General features: G+C 37.2%; 2 protein-coding genes across 3 annotated transcripts in view; one reads left to right on the top strand and one right to left on the bottom strand.

Moving 5' to 3' along the window:
* The window catches only part of LOC137073025 (von Willebrand factor A domain-containing protein 7-like), a 29,646-nt gene extending 18,652 nt beyond the window's left edge, over nucleotides 1-10,994 (top strand). Inside the window, exons 5-16 of the mRNA XM_067441150.1 lie at nucleotides 113-232; nucleotides 311-497; nucleotides 805-965; nucleotides 1,156-1,268; nucleotides 1,456-1,572; nucleotides 2,966-3,184; nucleotides 3,345-3,477; nucleotides 3,568-3,720; nucleotides 4,465-4,557; nucleotides 4,637-4,908; nucleotides 4,994-5,287; nucleotides 8,037-10,994. Coding sequence (XP_067297251.1) covers nucleotides 113-232; nucleotides 311-497; nucleotides 805-965; nucleotides 1,156-1,268; nucleotides 1,456-1,572; nucleotides 2,966-3,184; nucleotides 3,345-3,477; nucleotides 3,568-3,720; nucleotides 4,465-4,557; nucleotides 4,637-4,908; nucleotides 4,994-5,287; nucleotides 8,037-8,555 — 2,381 coding nt within the window. The 3' untranslated portion in view covers nucleotides 8,556-10,994. The remainder of the gene's footprint in view (nucleotides 1-112; nucleotides 233-310; nucleotides 498-804; nucleotides 966-1,155; nucleotides 1,269-1,455; nucleotides 1,573-2,965; nucleotides 3,185-3,344; nucleotides 3,478-3,567; nucleotides 3,721-4,464; nucleotides 4,558-4,636; nucleotides 4,909-4,993; nucleotides 5,288-8,036) is intronic.
* si:dkey-56e3.3 (uncharacterized) lies at nucleotides 10,987-19,721 on the bottom strand. 2 transcript variants are annotated; one of them, XM_067441146.1, is made up of 8 exons: nucleotides 19,330-19,721; nucleotides 19,093-19,196; nucleotides 17,240-17,345; nucleotides 15,676-15,767; nucleotides 15,478-15,589; nucleotides 15,106-15,197; nucleotides 14,262-14,319; nucleotides 10,987-12,431 (listed from the first exon to the last, which is right to left on the bottom strand). In XM_067441146.1, exons 1-8 carry the CDS (start codon nucleotides 19,592-19,594, stop codon nucleotides 11,644-11,646), a joined length of 1,617 nt encoding a protein of 538 aa, XP_067297247.1. In that variant the 5' UTR covers nucleotides 19,595-19,721; the 3' UTR covers nucleotides 10,987-11,643. The 2 variants fall into 2 exon arrangements, with proteins under 2 accessions (XP_067297247.1, XP_067297249.1); XM_067441148.1 differs by having other exon boundaries at nucleotides 15,487-15,589.
* Between the last annotated feature and the right edge of the window lie 1,550 nt (nucleotides 19,722-21,271).

Here is a 21,271-nt window from a genome sequence, read left to right as displayed (position 1 = left end):
AGCCATCTGAAATGACACTTGTCAATTTGTGTTTAATTTGTATATACTTCTTTATACAAATAATAAGCAAATGTTTGTGTTTTGTATACCTTATTGGGTTTATATATTAAAGAAGGGGACCGACCCACTTGTAGAAGCTGTGATAATGATATATGTAAAGGCAACATCTTGGAAGATATCATACAAGAGAGAAAACTGACATCAGGATACTTTGGATCTTCCAAAAAACCTGGTAATGGATTATTGTTATCACTAATATCCTATACAAAAAAATCAGTGTACACCAATTAATCCATATTGAATATTGCAGGAAAATGTAGCCACGGAGATATATTTGACTTTTCAAGTCGGCTTGAACCTAAAGGTGGAATCAACAAAGATACACGATCATCCAGCCACGGTTACCTTCATGACGACGCTGCACAAGTGGCCATTGCTGCGACCAGACAGCTACTGGAAGACATTAGAGGTTCCTTGGGAGACTCTAACTTTTTGAGGTAGTACTACTATGAGGTTTTTTTCATACCATGCTGTATTTAAATGAAACATTACATCTATTATTTAATCAAATGCCATGATCACTTTATTGGCCCACTGGAGAAGTTCAAGCTTACAGTACAATTGGGGAGGTAATAAGGGGTTCCCATCATATATTTTAAGTTATGAGTACTGATAAATGGTTACAATAAGTATTAATGTTAATGTAAAATGTAAATGGAGTCAGACACGATTTACATGTAAATGCAATGTTTTTATATGAATTCAGGACAATTTCTTTTCTCTTTTTGGGCCACTCTCTCTTAGATTGATGGGATTCTCTCAGAGTTCAGTACTGTGCTTTGTGATCGATACAACAGGCAGCATGGGAGATGACATTAATGAAGTACGACGAGTTACTTCTAGCATCACAGACAGTATGAAAGGCACTGTAGCAGAGTACATTCTGGTGCCATTCAATGACCCTGGTTAGAGACATTTTTTTTTATTACCTGTTTGTTGTAATGTTGTTTCCTTATATCACAGAGAAAATGTATGTACCTCTGAAGAAATGATACACATCTGAACTCAAGATTACATACAACTAGTAATTATGTGTGCTAAGCCTGGAAACATGATTTCATTATCTGAATAACTGACCCTTTTACACTCCCAAAGACTTTGGACCACTAATAAGAACAACGGATCCTGATGAATTTAAAGTACAAATTAATGCCCTTCAACCGCATGATGGAGGAGACACACCAGAGCTTTGCCTCTCGGGACTCCGGGTATGGAAACACCAAAATAAATGGTGCTAAAATTTATTTCAGAAGCATTTGTTTATGCATTTAATTTGAATTATCTTTTATAGCATAGGCCTGGGGGCATTTACACAAAATATCAACTAAATATAGTATATCAACACCTGCTGTATTATTTCTCTTTCTTAAAGAAAACACTATTTCTTTTTTCCAGCTGGCTCTGACTGGCTCACCTCCCCAGACTAAGATATTTGTTTTCACGGATGCTGATGCAAAGGACAAAGAGTTAAAAAGTACTGTGTTGGCATTAATTGAAAGCACAAAGTCTGTGGTATGTATTATAAGTTTTGTTTAAAGGTGTTATGATCTGTTTTTTTCATACTGTTGTCTGAGGTCAACTTATGACTTTCGTGTGGTTTTTACATTCAAAAACATCATAACTAATAAGTAATAGACTATTTTTTACACTGGTTTTGAGGCTTTCTCCTGAACGCTGGGTTTTGATGGGGGCGTAACGCACTGAAGACTTGGAAGTAAACGCCCACGGCTAGGATTGGACAAGATTTGCATATTTAATTAGCTTCTGCTCCCCTGTCAGTTCACGTGAGAGAGGGATTGTTTTCAAAGTGGCAACCGGATTGATCACAGGGTTCGCAAAACGTCTTTATCAAACAAACACAATAATTTATTTCTCATCCACCCGAGATTGATTGGAATATTATATTTTTAGTTCTTGGCCCGCCCGAACAGTGGATATAAGCACGAACCGCACGCAAGCATACGCCCTTCAAATATCAAGTCAAAAGAGTGAACAATGTTATTTCACTATTTAAGATTCACCGGCCTGCCGACGGGTTTACCTTTTGGTAGCCCGTCTGGAAAACGCATAGCCTCGGGACATTTGCGAGTCCTGCCCCATACATCCTAGTCTGATCCCAAATCGCAATGAACCAACAAATAAAGGATTCTCCAGCCTGCAACAGTGTGCTAAGGTATGTTCTGTTAGACACGTACACATAATCAATACAATTATGTAGCAAAACAATACTATGACATATTAAAAAAAGTTTTTAACTCACATAAGTGTGTTGCACCATTCCTGTTGGATCCAATATAGGAGGCACATCATTATGTTTTAATCTCAATGTGTCTGCAAATCCAGTCTCGATGTGTGATTCTGTGGTGAAATGCAAACGTGCAATGTCATAAATATGTGATCTGGAGATTCATTAAAGTTCAACCACTCATTCCTAATATTAGAATCCGAAGGAAGGACTATGTTCTTCCGCAACCAGACACAGCACAATATCTTGCTATCTTCGGCATTTTTATTGCTCGGTAGCGAGATCCATTTAGCTCCACAAGTCAGGGAGCGGGGCTATTTATGCAGGTGTACATATTTATCCGTTGAGGTGCCGTTTCTGCAATCTTTGATGTCAATGGTCGACATATTCTGAGATCGATCGTTTGCTGGCTCTGGTGTCAATAAAAGCTTCTTTTTTTTTTTGACTAACAAGGAAGTTTTCAGCTCCGAAACTTGCAGGATATCAAAGGCTCAAGGGAAAGATAATTTCTCAATTCATGAACCCTTTAATATTATTGTTCTGTCAATAGACAGATATAGACATTTTGCCAATTTAACAAGCTGAATGCCTGCATCAGAATCTCCTGTCCATGATATAATATGGATATTGAGTAAAAAATAGTGCTTCTACTTTTTATAGGTGAACTTCATGCTGACTAATGGTCTCACTGCTCGTCGGAGACGCAGTGAAGATCCGAATCAAGGGCAGAATCAGCATTACTCCACCAGGATCTCCAATTCCTTAAATCAGGTCTACGAGGATTTAGCTGTGGCTTCTGGAGGGCAGGCGATTGAAGTTACCAAAGCAACACTTAATCAAGCCACCAGCATTATAGTGGATGCCTCCACATCTGCTCTAGTAATAAAATCAATATCTCAAACTTTCCCACATTAAAGTAGTTGTATTACAGTATATATATATATATATATATATATATATATATATATATATATATATATATATATATATATATATATATATATATATATATATATATATATAATCTCTGTATTATTAGGTAACTGTTTTCCAAATTGTAAGGAACCCAGGAAAAGCAGAAGCCTTCTCTTTCCTTGTGGACTCCTCAATGAAAAATATGACAATCTATATTACAGGCAGTTCTCTAGTGTTCAACATCACAAGCCCATCAGGTATGCAGACAAAAGCTTGGTATTGCATATAAATTATCATATTTATTATCAATGATCAGCTATCTTTGATGGCATTATTTACCTCCATAGGTGATTCTCAGACCAGTGAAGAATTGAGAGGAAAACTGGGCTTGGTTGAGCATGTGGGCAACTTTTACACAGTGCGCTTGACTATACTTGATCAAGCAGGCCTTTGGAAGATTAACATTAGCTCATTACAGGCCTATACCATCAAAGTCCTTGGTAACCTTTTCTTTCTCCTACATTTGCAACTGTACGAAAGGCGCTAGAGTTAGTTCACCCAAAGATGATTATCATTTACTCACCCTTGTGTCATTCCAAATCTGTATGACTTGTTTTCTTCAGCAGGCTACAAAAGAATGTCAACTCTTTTTCTTTGTGTGCATACAATGAAAGCCAATGGGGGTCGAAAACCAGACCGTACCTGTGGCAATGATATCACCAAAATCATGTTTCTTCTTGCGTGTTTCATTTGACATTTCACAGTGGTAAAAGTGCTTTCCGTTTTATTCAAACCAGATCATTATCACAGTAGAACATTATTACATTGGTTGCTGTATGTATCGTGGCAGTTTGGTAGTGAAATGTCTAAGTATTGATAAAAGGATAATGCTCTATCGCATTTGAAAATAACTTACCAACACTGTCCTAAACCCAAACAATGATAATAATAACAAAAGCAAATGTGTGATAAAAATACATTTGCTCAAGTATTCATTTCCTTTTAGCTTTCTTTTAAAAATTGTTTAAATCTTGTGACTGCTCCATGTCTGAGCCAGTTTTTAGCATTGCAAATGCAATTCTGTATCAGGTGCAAAGAAATAAGCTAAGAGGCAAACTTTTCCAACAAGCTTACATTCGCCTTTAAGGTTCAGATTTACATGAGGGTAAATAAAAAGACAGAATTATTTTTTTTGTATGAACTGTGCTTCCTCTTTAAGCACTATCTACTTGTTGAATTGGCAGGCCAAAGTGACATTGACTTCCTATTCAACTTTGTGGAGCTAAGTGAAGGTGCTCATTCAGGCTACAGTGTATTAAGCGGCAGACCACCAGCAAGTGAGTGATACCCTATATGAACAATAAGCAACTTGTGCAACAACTAGTATTTCAACTCTCTGTATTTCTCTTTCTCCAGACAGTAACATCACACTATTGCTTACCATCATGGGCGCAGGCTCCGTTACCCCCACAGAGGTGTCCCTTGTGGAATCATCAGGATCCCAGACTATTATTGGAAACCTACAAAAGATTGCAGATAGGGATTTCTTAGTCACAATGAACACTGTCCCAACAGGACAATTTATTGTCCGTGTGATAGGGGAGATTAGTTCTTCTTCACGTTCATCAAATAGTCTCTTTCAAAGGCAATCTGTCACTCAAAATAGAGCTTCCAGTGTGGTTATTACTGTAAGTTCAGTCTTTTTAAATAAACATTATTAACTGCATGTATTTTTTTTCATATTCACTAATCATTCTCAAATTATACACTTAGGCTCAAACCAATGAGATATGGGGGCCCGGGAAGTCACTGATCATTCCTTTCACAGTGGTGTACAACGGCTCTGTCACACTCTTCAACATTAATGCCAGGAATGACCGTGGGTTTGCCACAGTATTTCCTAGCACCATGTCCGTTGGAGGTGGGAGTAGTGGAAATAGTACAGTAAATCTCACCGCACCATCAGACACTCCTTCAGGCACGGAAGTGACTCTCACCATTGAGGCCGAGACATCGGGGAAAAGTGATTTCAACTATGCTGTGCTGAAGCTTATAGTTGTTTCACCGGTAACTATTTTACTTTATTTTATTTGGCTCAAATTTATATTTAAATTAAATTAATGAAAAAAAGGAAGTAAAAACATAAAAATAATAAGACAATAAATCCAAGATTTAAATGTGATATCCATGAAATTTTGGGGTAAACATGTTTTTTTTTTCTTTCTAAAACAATTAGACATATTAAATTGATCAAACGTGGCCATAAAGACAAATCACGTTACAAAGATTTATATTTGAAATAAATGCTGTTCTTTTGAACTTTCAATTTAACCAAATAAATAAAATTCCCCAAAAAATTACTCAGCAGCACAACTGTGATCATTATTGATAACAAATGCTGTTTCAATACCAAATGTAACGCTAAAGAGTGCATGCCATTCAGAGAAATATAATATATAAAAATATAAAACATTTTGTAATATCTCAATTGTCATATGTACAGTATATCTGACCAATTAAAAGCATCATTGATGAGCATGAAAGACTTCAAAATCATTAAAAAAGTCTTATCGTAAACTTTGAATGGTTACACATAATCAACATACTTGGTTACTTTTTATTATATATATACACACACACACACACACACAGGTCCTTCTCAAAATATTTGCATATTGTGATAAAGTTCATTATTTTCCATAATGTAATGATAAAAATTAAACTTTCATATATTTTAGATTCATTGACACAAACTGGAATATGTCAGGTCTTATATTGTTTTAATACTGATTATTTTGGCATACAGCTCATGAAAACCCAAAATTCCTATCTCACAAAATTAGCATATTTCATCCGACCAATAAAAGAAAAGTGTTTTTAATACAAAAAAGTCAACCTTCAAATAATTATGTTCAGTTATGCACTCAATACTTGGTCGGGAATCCTTTTGCATCCTTATCCAGAGTGTTGGGTCTTGCGTCTCTAAACTTTGTCTTCACAGTATCCCACAGATTCTCTATGGGGTTCAGGTCAGGAGAGTTGGCAGGCCAATTGAGCACAGTAATACCATGGTCAGTAAACCATTTACCAGTGGTTTTGGCACTGTGAGCAGGTGCCAAGTCGTGCTGAAAAACTAAATCTTCATCTCCATAAAGCTTTTCAGCAGATGGAAGCATGAAGTGTTTCAAAATCTCCTGATAGCTAGCTGCATTGACCTTGCCCTTGATAAAACACAGTGGACCAACACCAGCAGCTGACATGGCACCCCAGACCATCACTGACTGTGGGTACTTGACACTGGACTTCAGGCATTTTGGCATTTCCTTCTCCCCAGTCTTCCTCCAGACTCTGGCACCTTGATTTCCGAATGACATGCAAAATTTGCTTTCATCTGAAAAAAGTACTTTGGACCACTGAGCAACAGTCCAGTGCTGCTTCTCTGTAGCCCAAAGTGTCTTGACCTGGGGAATGCGGCACCTGTAGCCCATTTCCTGCACACGCCTGTGCACGGTGTATCTGGATGTTTCTACTCCAGACTCAGTCCACTGCTTCCGCAGGTTCCCCAAGGTCTGGAATCGGTCCTTCTCCACAATCTTCCTCAGGGTCCGGTCACCTCTTCTCGTTGTGCAGCGTTTTTTGCCACACTTTTTCCTTCCCACAGACTTCACTGAGGTGCCTTGATACAGCACTCTGGGAACAGCCTATTCGTTCAGAAATTTCTTTCTGTGTCTTACCCTCTCACTTGAGGGTGTCAATGATGGTCTTTCTGGACAGCAGTCAGGTCGGCAGTTTTAACCATGATTGTGGTTTTGAGTAATGAACCAGGCTGGGAGTTTTTAATAGCCTCAGGAATCTTTTGCAGGTGTTCAGAGTTAGTTAGTTGATTCAGATGATTACGTTAATAGCTCGTTTAGAGAACCTTTTCATGATATGCTAATTTTGAGACAGGAATTTTGGGTTTTCATGAGCTGTACGCCAAAATCTTCAGTATTAAAACAATAAAAGACCTGAAATATTTCAGTTGGTGTGCAATGAATCTAAAAATATATGAAAGTTTAATTTTTATCATTACATTATGGAAAATAATGAACGTTATCACAATATGCTAATTTTTTGAGAAGGACCTGTGTGTGTGTGTGTGTGTGTGTGTGTGTGTATATTAGGGCTGTGCAATATATTGGAATTATCGAAATATCGCAAATGTACATATCGCAATATGCACATCGCAATGTCAATGTCTGAATGATTTTAATAGGCTACGTCAACATTGTGAAAAGTGTCAGTTTTAGGTCGATACATTGCAGAGAATAGACTGGACACACGACTGTTACTAATGGGACTTGCTTGATGTTAAAAAGAGTTATTAAATGCAATAATTTGCGGGAAAAATTACTTGCAGTTTTTTTTTTCACACACACACACACAGACAGAAAAGTGAACGACACTGCTGGTAACTTTAAGAAGTTGTAGCGATGCTTTTTTTCCCCCAGAAAGAATGTGAGAAACAAATGGTTTCATTCTCAGTTTAATTTTTATTTTATTTTATATAATTTAAATAGATTTTATACACTTATTGCAATATCGTATCGCATATTGAATATCGCATTATTTAACAAAATATTGCATATCGCATTTTTCTTCAATATCGCACAGCCCTAATTATATATTAATATATATATATATATATATATATATATATATATATATATATATATATATATATATATATATATATATATATATATATATATATATATATATATATGTGTGTTAAATTCATTGAATAACATAGTATCTGAAATTATTTCCCCCAAAGATTACAGATGTTACCTCTCCAGTCTGTGAGATCACCAGCGTAAATGCTAACTGCTCAAGCAACTGTAGCCTGTCCTCATGGGAGCTCTCAGCCAACCTTACTGATGGAAATGGAACTGGTATTGTGTCTGTGACTCTGCGTCAGGGCCTTGGGACCCTCAACACAAGCACCATAGTCAGGGACGGAGGTGTGAACGTCACTCTTGCATTCTACAGTGCTTCTTGTTGCTCTAAAGTAATGGAACTGGTTGCTGTAGACAGAGCTGGTAATGTTGGGATATGCTCAAGATCAATAACATCTTCTGTTAGCACCACTTCCAGCACACCAAACACCTCAACAATCAGCATGGCGACAACAGCAATGACAACGGCAGTGACAACAGCAGTGACAACAGCTAGAGGAACTTTCTCTCCCTCTATAAATGCCACAGACAACAGTTCTGGGCACTCTTTCTATTCACCAATCAATATTTGGGTTAGTGTGGGAGCCATTTTGCTATTCTATGTGTTGCACATCTAATCTTTTTATACTTAGCTTTGGCTTTATACTAACATTCCAGCCAACCCATTTGCATTGTCTGTCGCTGTTTTTTCTTTGATCACCAGTCAAACATTTTAGAAACGATTAACACTGTGTGGTTTTACTTTTCCTATTGCAGATGATTTATGCACTGACTAAATACATTATGTACAGTTGTATGTATAACCCATATAATTGTATTTATAGATATGACTTTAACAGGTTAACTGATTTGATAATGGTATTAGTACTGGCATTTCATATTAGATCATAGTCTGGACAATGGAGTGATACAAACTTGAAAGATGATTTTTTTTTTTTTTAAATGGTTGTTTTATAATCATCTTTATAAAATCAAAACAGGCCATTTTAGATTTATATATGCATCTGTTTTTCTGTTTATAAACCTTACCATGTATGGCAATTATAGTAAATAAACAATGTCTAATGTGCATTTTTGGTTTGGTGAAAAAAAATACAAACTTCAATGTAACTACTAATGCTAAATAATACTATTACAAATGGAGATAACTTTTAATTAAATCATTAAAACCACACTGACATTTGGGTTGAACATATACTAGAACTTACACTACAACAACCAGCCTTAACCAATCACAGCATCTGTAATATTTTGGAATTCAAAAGACCATTATTTACCATAAACAGACAACTTTAAAATAAGAAATGATACGGCAGTTAATTCAGACTAAGTTACCTGCACTAGAATAGATTTAAGAACGACGTGCAACGATCAGAGATCCATTGCTTGAAGGTGTATAAATTTATTACCACTAAAGTTGCTGATACTGCATAACAGCTTAAACTGTATACAAAAACTTTCACATTTCTTACAATTAATGTTGAGATAATATTTCAAAACAGTTTTTAAAGGGTAATCTACTTCACACAGCATCACTTGATATATGGCTACATGACATCAACATCTGATAACCCAGCTTACTTAAGAAATTGGAGGCATTTATCCATGGAACAGGATATTCAATAAAAAATTAAATGTAGAGACTTGATTTTATCCTTCAGAAATTGTTTGGATTATCAAAAGTGTCAGTATAAGAATGTAGCCAGGCCGTGTTGTAAATAGCAAAAAGGAAATTATTTCAGAACGTCTCCAAAATCGCTTGCTCTCGAGTAAGTCATTATTAGGGGACAAGCACCGAAGGTGCGGAGCCCCTCTTGAAAGATTTCTTCTTATTATTATTATTCCGCCATTGAAGCCTATGGCAGCCCATAGAACCATTTGTGGGAAAGTTATGAAATTTGCTACACTGATAGAGGTCAGTAGTACCAATAGTAACCACACCAAATTTGGAGTCTCTAAATCCTTCCCTCTAGCACCACCAACTATCCAAAATAACTTTTGAACCACAAGGTCTAGAAACAAAATTCCATTTCCCGTAGATTCTTTGGCTACAAGTCAATTCAATTGCACCCTACGCAATTTGCTGTCATGTAAATTTTCCCGCCATTTTTAATTAACCGAAAACCAACTTTTTTGAACTCCTCCTAGGCCGTTGGTACGATTTACACGAAAATTGAACCAGATCATCTTATGACCACGCAGACAAAAAGTTATGGAATTCAAGTTGATTCATCAAATTATTTTTAATAAACGAAATTTAATAAACAAATGTTACGTGGCGGTTGCAAAAACACACTAACGGCTATTGAACGCTTTATCATATTCAAACCAAACTTGGTACATGCATCACAAGCATGACCTGAGGTAACATGCGTTTCGCCACAACGCCACCTACTAGTGCAGAGATACAAAACATTTTTATTTTGACTTATAACTTCTGAACCGTTTGTCCAAAAAACATAAAATTGGTCTCGTTAGATTCGGCATGAGTCGACTGCGATCCAATTTTTCCACGTCTGCCTTTTTGAATTATGGGCTAAAATGATGTATTTTATGAATGCATGAACGGATTGTTACAAAACTTGGTATGGGTTATCACCACGATGCAATGAGGTAGCCTAAGAATGTTTTTGAAACAGCGCCACCTAGTGGAGATCACCTAGTGGAAAATTCACACACACATCTATGGACTCACTTCGAGGATACACAAAAAAATGGGTATGATTGTGCCTTTTGGTGGCGCTATAATTAAACAAAATATGAAATTGACTCTATACAACTACGTATTAACGTGGGGTTCCAAAATTGGTTTTGCTTAAAACTGTCTCCAAATGTCTTTACTTTTGCAGTTGGTCTGCTGCTAGCTTCCTTGTTTGCCTATTCATACAAGTAATTCATGACTGCGCAAAAAATCATTTAAAAAATGATGAATGTAATCCAGACGTACTACATTTGCCATGTTGTCATTGTCACGTGACCTACCAGCATCAGTTCCGTCGCTTCACTACCATTCACAAATCCTTTCCAGTAGCCTCATGGGACAGTTAAGTGTCCATAATACGATTCACTGGAAGTAGGTGGTCATCTGGCTACATTTGAATACAGACATACTTTTTTTGTTCCACCTACTACATAGTAGGGAAGTATGCCATCTCAGATACAGCAAACAAAAATGTATCTATTAGTATAGAGGTTGTTAGAATATTGGCACATTTTATGAGCTCTTTGAGAGTTCTCAGCTGGTAAAAATAAAAACATATGTACACCCATAAAATGATCACTTTTAATCCAGCACACAGTATTGTTTTGAACGTTCGCCAAGCAAGCTCCTTCGGGAAATATATGTCATAAAAGCAGACCAATCAGGTTATAACCGTATCCCTATGCCTTTGGTTCGTAACCAAGTTCGCTGTTAAAAATGCCAGTGTGAACGCTAAGCAGACCAGGACTATATGTTTTGTTTTTGGATCCGGTCCAAACGAACTGAACTACAAGTGTGAACGCACCCTTAGTTGACATGTAGTTGTGACTTATAGTCGTTACTTACGGTCAACAGAATGTGTTACCATCAAAATATTTACCAATAAATACCATTTTCTGCTCTTTGTTATTCTTCTTGTTATTTCCTTATAGCGGCTAATGAGTTTGAAGCCTCACAGAGAAAATAGTTTACTTCCGCATTGAAAAATAAGGTGGAAGACTTGTCTACATTGGTCCACTAGACACACAGTCTCTCTGTTGGTGTTTCACCAGAATGTACTTGTGTGCAAACATCCGCCCACATCGATCGCAACTGAAAGGCTTCTCACGTGTGTGGATCTTCATATGCGTTTTAAGGTTTGAAGACTGGTTGAACATTTTTCCACAAAGGTTACAACCATAAGGCTTTTCACCAGTGTGAACCGTCACATGCTTTTTAAGGTTACTTTGATCTGAGAACTGCTTGCCACAGTGCAGGCATCTGAATGGTTTTTCTCCTCTATGGATGCTGTGGTGTCTTTTGAGACTAGACGCCTGACTGAATCTTTTACCGCAGAGTGTACAGCTGTGGAGCCTCTCCCTGGTATGAATTTTTTGATGCAAGAGGAGAGTGCTGGGTTGAGAGAATGCTTTTCCACAATGTTTGCACATGAACTTGTCTTTTCTTTGCATCTGAGGAGAATATGACTGTTTGAAAGAAAAGCTGGGGTTGAAAGGGGACCTCTCAGATTGAGATATGTTTCCGTCATTGCTGTGTGTTAAATGGCCTTCCGTATTAGACACGGACAAGCCTTCGGAGTCTATCGGAGTTACGTAGGAACACAAAGGATCTGTGCTCCCACTGTACATCAAGTACTGATTCACAGAAGGCCCTCCATTGCATTCAGATTCAGAGTAGGATGGATGGCTTGTGGTTGTGTCAAATCGTCTGGAAACCCATGAGGCATAGGAAGGGACAGGCTGTGGGTTCGTCTCTGCTTCTCCATCATAATGTTTCCTCATTGAGGGTTCGCCTATTGTGAAATACAACATGATTAAATGGAAATTACACAATAAAAGTTACAGAAAAGTTAAATTAAGTAATTATGTCTCTTAAAATGTTAGTTCACCCAAAAATTAAAATTATGTCATCAATTACTCACCCCCATGTCATTCCAAACCCGTTAGACCTTCATCTTCAGAACACAAATTGACATTTTTTATGAAATCCAATAGCTCTCTGACCCCTCCATAGGCAGGAATTTTACTTTCAAGGCCCAGAAAGGTAGGAAAAACATAATCAAAATAGTCTATGTGACTCAAGTGGTTCAGCCTTAATTTTATGAAGCGACGAGAAAGCGTTTTGTGCGTAAAAAACAAACAATTCAACAATTTGTTCTAGCTTGTCTCAGACTCTTACGATGTTGACATAATGCAAACAGCTTTTGAACAGCATCGGCCAAAGGTAAGCTGGGTAATCTTTCGTACCTTGCGCAATACATCTGAGATTATTTGACAGATCCAAGATCTTCAAATCCTGATAAATGATCTCTGGCTAATTTGGTTCTTCAAACGAATTTGCAGATTGGACTAAAATATCTGGATTAATTTATCTAAGATCGTGATGTGATCCCAGAAGAGGGCAGATGCATCGATACTCGAAACCAAGATCAGCAAGGCAGCGATTGGCTGGCGTCAAGACAACGTAATGACATCATATTATTAAAAGAGCCAACTGGCAAAAATCTTGACAAAGAAAAAAAAAAACTATTTTCTGGACGTTTATAAGGAAACGACGCAACCAGCAAAAAAGTAAAATTAAATGTGCACTTTTTTGATGAACATGATTCCCAATTATTTATATTCAGGATTTTATAGTATTTGTACACCCTTTACATTTTTCTTTCAATGTTGTAATTAAAATTTTAATTCAATTTGAAGCAGATTTGTTGAGTGAGTATTAATTAAAGTTTCTTAACAGTCAAGATCAAATTATCTGCATCTCTTGCGCTGCATCCAGCCATCCCATAATATTCGTCATCTTTCAAATTAATGCACAACCACTGAACATAGATCAGTGTGCACGACGCAGATTAACTGCACAATGTGTGTAAACCTCCAATACAACTATAAAGTAATTATTCCATCACAAATAAATCTCTCCATCAAGTGATTGTGTATATAGTATTATACACACCTTTTACACATCATAATATTTTCAAATAAACATATATTATTATTGCTCCTGGTTAAGTAAGGAACTCTTATAATAAAGTAGCAGTTGCTGGGACAGACTTTAAGTATCACCTCAAGATGCTATCTAATCCTGTTTACATTAAAGCTGTAGTTTTCCTCTTTGTCGCCATCTCTGTTCGAAAACTGCTATTGCATTTATTTGCGGAACAATCAAATCTACGCGAGTAGTGCCCCGGTCGGCACAGCGCGGAGGAATCAAATGTACAGCTGTCAGGAGAAGCGCTGTCAGTCACCCGGTGTGGATTTTCGTCGGTTCATAACAAGGTTGAACCACTGGAATATTTTAATGATGTTTTCACTACCTTTCTGGGCCTTGAAAGTGGCAATTACATTGCTGTCTATTGCGGGGTAAGACCGCTCTCGGATTTCAGCAAAAATATCTTAATTTGTGTTCTGAAGATGAACGGAGGTCTTACGGTTTGGAGTGACAGGAGGGTGAGTCATTTATGACAGAATTTTCCTTTTTGGGTGAATTAACCCTTTAAATATAGGTTCACAGCAAGAGTGTTCATTTGTAAAAGATGCTTCACATCAGGTGATCTCTGAAATAAGCCACTGAATAAATAAAACTATTTTCTAATTACCATAGAGTAAAAGTGTACATTTACCTCCATCAAACATTTCAGGGTTTTCATCCTCCAGAAGATCAGGTTGCATTCCATTGGACTGCCAGAGGAACAAATCATCGTCAGCAAATTGCCATTTTGAATTTAAAAAGCAATTTTAGGCAAAAAAATAAGTTGTTTGCATTTGTGACATACTATCTCTATACTGTGAAATCTGAAACTTGATTTGTTGGTAACACTTTACAATAATTAGCTAGTGTTAGTTAATACACTACAACTTAAGAATGATTCATAAGCCATTGGCTCCTTGTCAATTTTCATTTATACTTCTGCGTTGTTGTCCGTATCGGCGTGCAGTTACACAAGCAGAGGCAGCATTTGTACCCATGAGTGGCAGACCAATCACAGCGCTTGTGGTCTGAGTAGAATTGATGAGGTTTTAAATTTTTGGAGAGGTACGCACCAGGTTAAGCCGTAGGCTACACATGCCACATAGCCTATGACATAGCTACAGCGTACACACGATGCAGTAGTTTAAATTGGGTTTAACTAACAAACTAAATAGGAGCAATACATTTGTAACAGCATTTGTTTGATCTTTGTTAACAGTAGTTAATCAAATACAACTGCATTGTTAGTTCATGCTAGTTCATCATTGTTAAGTCTGATGTAATGTGCCACTTTTCCCGGGTGCAAACGCTAACCTTTATCTACTCGGAGACTGTAGACTGGCTTAAATGTGTGCTATAAATAAATGGTGCGCTTATAAATGACTGTTAAAATTCTCAGCTGAAATGCAATGGGGGGGGGGTCACAGCTGTAGAAAATCAGTTGTTGCGTCATGAGCCTGATTTTTAAACAAGGGCAGGCATTAACAGGTACTAACCTCTTGATGGCAGTGCTGGACTGTGTCCTGGTCTATGAAGTTCTCTCTATGAACAGCTACAAAGCTTCCTGCACTTCTGTACTGCGTGTCATCTTACCAGCAAAACAAAAATGAATAATAATAATAATTAAGGGTAAACCAACATGACTTCTCATTTTAAATCTCAATATCCATTCAAAAGTTTGTCATATTTTAGTTTATCTTATTTTCTTGAAAAACAAAAATACAATAAACAATAGATAAAATAACACTATTAATAGTAACATTTCTTTGCATCATTTACATTTTATTAACCAATTCCACTATACATGAGTGTAATAACTCATTGGGTTATACACTTTATCCCTTAAGTTACAAATAACAGACACCCACGGTACTCACGATTTCCGCCAGTCTTTGTTTCTCCGTCTGGCTGGTCACACCTCGTGTTGTCAGGTCTCTCCTCTTTAATAATGAGAACATCTGGCTCATTATCCTCTACAGTCTGATAAAAAGCACAATGCCATCATGATTCCAGATATATTATTAGTGGTCAACTGAGCTCACTGATGGAGGCATGCAGTTTCCTACCTCTTGGTGGGAGTGCTGGACTGCATTCTGATCAATGTTGCTTTCGCCAAGGACTGTTACAAAGACTTCTGCACTCTGATACTGGGCATCATCTGCAATGGAGATACATTTTACATTTGCAAAAAACTGTTCACTAACAAAAATGATTTACTGTGTCTTATTGAAAACATTACATTTCGACAATTAAGTGCTTGCCAAAAACAAGTTACTTCCTTTTTGTTTCTTTTAACAGAAAAAAAAAAAAAACATCTTTATAGTATTGTTTGTCAACTATGTTACTTGTCATTTCGGTAAAGCTAAACTATGTAACTTTTCCGTCCACTAGAGGGCGCCTAATCAAAAAGGCTTAGTCTGATGATGCCAGGTTTGAGCGTATAATCTTTGGACAGCCGGTGGAAAAGAATAGGGGTACGACTCGTTCATGGACGAGATTATTAACGTTACTCTAATTTGAAGCAGAGCAGGACCGAGTGTTGAGGAGCTGAACAAGGCTGCTGGAGCGATTGTTACACAAACACACCTCGCCAGCAGCAGGACTTTTATTATGACGGACACAGCCGTCGGCGCCATTTCTGCTTTTCTAGTCATAAGTAACGCAGCTCTGTTTATCATATCAAACACATTTAAGTATGTTTAATATAATATAACATATGACGTTACTCTGTGTTCGCTCAGCGGCTGCTGTGACATTTATTGCACACTGCTAAAAAGTAAAGCGTTTCTGCAGAAAAAAAGCGGAAACCGAGAAACACTGGCCTGGTAGTTTTTGGATATTTTATTAAAAAAATACTACATAGTGCGAGTCAATGATTGGATCATTATTGCAGTGATTATGATTTTTCTAGCATAATACATGTTTCACAACACTTCTTCCAACCCTAATTGATGAGAGTGTATAGCTTTTCATTTCTTAAATAACCACGTAGGCAGACATATCATGGCCATATCCCAGCATGACAATTCATCAGGCTCAAAGTGTGATAGGATGGGTGGGAGTGAGGATAAAAAAATCATTTTCACACATGAATTGGCACCTCTGAGTCTAAACCTTAAATTCATTGAAAGAGACTTTACAGAGTGCTGGAGCCTTGCATTGTCAATGCATGATCTTGACCAAAAATGAATACACCTCTTGTATTTATAAATTTTCACACTTATTATATTCACACTTTATGAATATAAATTGATATGTTATTTCCATCAATTCATGTGTAAAAATTATTATGCTCACGCCTGTTCTTTCACAGTTTGAGCCTGATGAATCTTGACTGTCATCTATCTTAAAAAAATTGTAAACGTTATATTTTAAATTGCAGCTTATGCTTTATTTCATATGAATATTGGACACACCGGTGTGGGTGTGCACATGTGCAATATTTATGTAATAAAATGCAGCTTTCATATATTTGTGAACTGCATTACATTATTATTCGATTTGATCATTTCTCCTTACAAACTTGAATGACATGATCTGAGACCTGACCTCTAAGTTATACATTTAACCCTTCAATAAGTAACAAAGGAAAAAACATTTAAACAAATACATGAAAGACGCTATACTCACGATTTTCAGTAGTCTCTCTTTCTCTTTCTGGCTGTTCACACCTCGTGTTGCTGTCAGGTCTCTCCTCTTTAATGATGAGAACATCTGGCTCATCACCCCCTACAGACTGATAAAAATGTTGCCATGATTAATGAAAAGAATGTGTATAGGAAAGAAAATTGAATCTGAATAGAATATTAGTGGTGATACTATCATCTGATATGGGCTAGATATACTGTCTTGATATCTAGAGATGGGTGGACAATGGGTTATAAACTAGTGTTAAAAAGTGACAGGTGGATAGCCATATATCCGATGTCTGTTGGTCGTCACCTCAGCTCCTCCCAAGTCCCGCCTCTTTGTCCATTTTCTGTTATCCGGGCATGGCGCGCTGGCTAGATGGCAACAGCCAGCTCATCTCTAATTTACGCTTCAGAACGGCTCTTCAGAATCCTATGGGACACTACGTCCATATTTTTTTTACAGTCTACGGATCAAACTCAAGCTCCTCAATTTATTTATTTTTTAAATTCTCATTTTACACTTCTAATTCATGGCAGGTTTTATGTTTTGCTCTATCCTCTATATTTCCACATTCGTTATTACATCATGCATCAGGTCAGAGGTCACTCTTCCGCCGGAACTAGACTTGTGTACGGTCGTTACCGGAAGCCATTAATTATAGTTAATATAAAGTTATAAATATGATAGTTTTTCTTACAGAATGCATCGTTTCGCTTAAGAGGGCCTTAATTAACACTATGAAGCCATATGGATTACTGTTATAATGTATGCACTTTTTGAGCTTCAAAATCGAAGGTACCATTCCATCCCATTATAAAGAGCCATTTTCTTTTTTAAATATAACTCCCAGTGTGTTTTTGGCTGAAAGTCATTTAGGCTACTGGCTACACCTGGGATGGCTTGAGTAAATTATGCAGTGATTTGTACTCGAGACTGTCTCGGGACCATATTTTAATGGTCTCGGTCTCATCATGGACTCGTGTGCCTTTAAACTCGGAATTGACTCGTACTCTAACTCGTTAGGACTCTGACTTATTTCCGAGTCCACTCGAGTCCCATTCAAAATATTCATGATTATTACTCTGTTAATATTTCTAGTTAATAACTGTTTATAACTGAATCGTTATAAACACACAATACTTCTAGTTAATAACTGAATTGTTCCTAATCAAATATGAGTTTGTCATAATAAATCGGACAAAAAATACTCCCCCTCCATTGAACCGATGGTAACGCCCAACCAATGAGTCGCACTTTCACCAAAAAAATGCGAGTGGTGTTTGAATGGGAGAGCAAACGTTAGCGCCAAAATGAAGAGAAGTGCTGCACAGCGGACTATATTTAACTGATGGTCAGATAGGGATGCAAAAAATAAATAAAGCATGTACTGAAAATGAGGTATGAGAATATTGTGTAACAGCTAAGTACATATAGTTAGCTAGCTAATCCATTGCAATGTATTAAAATAAAAAAATAAAAAGTGTATGTATATATATATATATATATATATATATATATATATATATATATATATATATATATATATATATATATTTTAAGACTCTGCGGTGTGTAAATTCTGCTGTACATCATTTACTGAAGCAAAAGGGTTTTGGACAGACATTTTTGAACTCTCTCTGAACTCGGACTCTACCCTCTCTGAACTCGGACTCGACCCGGACTCGAATGAGCTGGTCTCGACTACAACACTGAAATTATGGGTTATTATTCATTTCTGTGTGAACTAACTCTTTACCTGACGATTGTCAGGCAGTGTGGAAAAAAATACACGGACAAAAAATAAATACAATGTATCTTGATAATATGAAGGCAATGAGATGTATGCAGACCTGGATTAGTCTGTCGGGCTGAAGAAGCGAGTCGTCATGGTGAACTGATTCCTCTTCATCACAACCATCATTACACAGCGAAGCGACTTTCACGCTGATTCGCCCTGGAAATAAACATAGTAACGTTACCTTAACCGTGAACATCGAAGTTACAATGGTGGCGTGTAATATAACGGAGCTAACGTTAGTCTGAGAGCACTTAATGAATGACCCGCAATTAATTTCAGTCACCCTTACCTGACACTTTTCCGTGAACACTGGTTCTGGTCATAGCAGTTGATTTATTCATCAGTTTATGCGCTCTTCGATAAAACGAATCCCGTATTTCTATCGACTTTAATTTATTTTTAAGGAGGTTATTCTCCTTTTTTGTTTGTGATATTTCTAGCTGTATCTCGGCACAGCTGTCCTCAACAAGTTTGCAGATTTCAGCCACAGCAGCGTTTGCTAGTACTTCCATAACGGAAGCGATTTGCGTTTGAAACGTTAACATATTTGCCATGACGTTGAAATGTAATTTGATGAAGCTTCACTAACATACATAAGTTAGTGAGGCAGATCAAATGAGTTTCTGTGCACTGGTCAGGGGATCTCTCTCGAAACGCGAAGCTGTCCAAGACGACGTCAACATCCGCTTGGGATTTTTCAAAATAAAAGCTTCTTCTTCCGCCTCTCCCTCTTCTTCCTCCCTTCTTTATTTGGCGATTCGCATCGATTTTGTGCATTACCGCCACCTACTGTAAATCTAATCCATAGACTCTGACTACTCACTCGCCCATCCTAAGTAAAAGGAACACTCCACTTTTTTTGAAAATAGGCTCATTGTCCAAGTCCTTTAGAGTTAAACAGTTGAGTTGTATCGTTTTTTGAATCCGATCTCTCTATCTGGCTCTAGCACTTTTAGCATAGCATAGCATAGCATGCATTAAATCATCTATTAGCATCAGTGCTCAAAAAAATGACCAAAGACTTTCAATTTTTTTCCTATTTAAAACTTGACTCTTCTATAGTTACATTGTGTATAAGACCAACGAAAAATAAAAAGTTTTAATTTTTTTAGACCGTTATAGCTAGGAACTACTTTCTCATTGCTGCGTAGGAACTTTGCGGCTGTCATGGGTGCAATGGTGCAATGATTTTACACAGTGCCTGATAATAGGCTAACTTCCATCAGCATAACCATGACAATCTGCTTGCACAGAGTAGCCTACTTGCCTTGTAACGTGGAGACGTTTGTGAGAGACGATTCAGAGGATTACTTTGGTGCAGATCAAGAACCATATTTGAACCAGAATAACAGTTAATTACACTGAAGATGAGCTTTTGAAATGTGAAAGAGAAAGTGTAGCTGAACAGACTGGGGCAGAAGGGACGAGGAGGGCAGATTCAAACTGTGAGTCAGAGTCAAAATTCAAGGAAAAATGGTCCGACATGGATTCGGTCTTCCGACTTTTTGATTTTGACGTAATATGTTAATGAAATATGATGGTGTTGCTTATTATAAAGACAGAGAGAGTGTGCGTGCTCAGTTGTTTCTCTCTGTCACTCAGCTAACATGTGCCCTAGGGCACATTTGTCATCTATATCACTCATAAATCACAAAAAAAACTGATCAAATAAGGCTTTGACGGGACAACATTTTTTTTGCCGGTCGCCAAATAATTTTCAATGCAGGAGACACGCTCCGAAGCCTCAGGACAGAATGTAACATCATCACTAACATAGTATTTTGTACCATAGAAACTGTGATAAACAATATCAGCAATTCCACATTCTATTTTAACACTACCTCACCAGAATGCTACAACAAGTAGCTAAGTTACTAATGCAATATACTGTATATATATATATAATATATATATATATATGGACGCCACGACTTCATCAGTTTCCGCTGAACAGAGTTGAAGCTTTCGGATGGCCTGCACGGCACTGACATCTTGGGACCGAGTCTGCGCAGCAGTGATTTCGGGACCGGAGTTGCGCAGTAGAGAGCAGGAAGTAGAGCAGGAAGTACAGTCGTGATATCAAAAGCCCGCCCACACTCTCGCAGATGCAAAACAATTAATTATGTTGGTGTGAAATAAACAGTTATGGAAATGTAAAAATTACAGCTAAAGCTCCAATCTGCTCCCAAAAATCTCGAAAAAAAAGTCTGTTAGTGCCTCAGTGACAACTT

This window comes from Pseudorasbora parva, chromosome 4 (genome assembly GCF_024679245.1).
Source record: "Pseudorasbora parva isolate DD20220531a chromosome 4, ASM2467924v1, whole genome shotgun sequence".
In the NCBI taxonomy this organism is placed as follows: domain Eukaryota; kingdom Metazoa; phylum Chordata; class Actinopteri; order Cypriniformes; family Gobionidae; genus Pseudorasbora; species Pseudorasbora parva.
The sequence above is the reverse complement of the archived record's forward strand: the minus strand, read 5'-3'. Positions and strand labels throughout refer to the sequence as shown.

Bases quoted from the DNA above. Each gene is read 5' to 3' on its own strand.
- si:dkey-56e3.3 (XM_067441146.1), bottom strand. From the start codon at position 19,594: ATGGCAAATATGTTAACGTTTCAAACGCAAATCGCTTCCGTTATGGAA. The intron at 15,590-15,675 runs GTAGGAAACTGC...GCTTTTTATCAG, and splicing joins TCCAGCACTCCCACCAAGAG to ACTGTAGAGGATAATGAGCC. The intron at 14,320-15,105 runs GTTAGTACCTGT...TTCCTCTGGCAG, and splicing joins TCCAGCACTGCCATCAAGAG to TCCAATGGAATGCAACCTGA.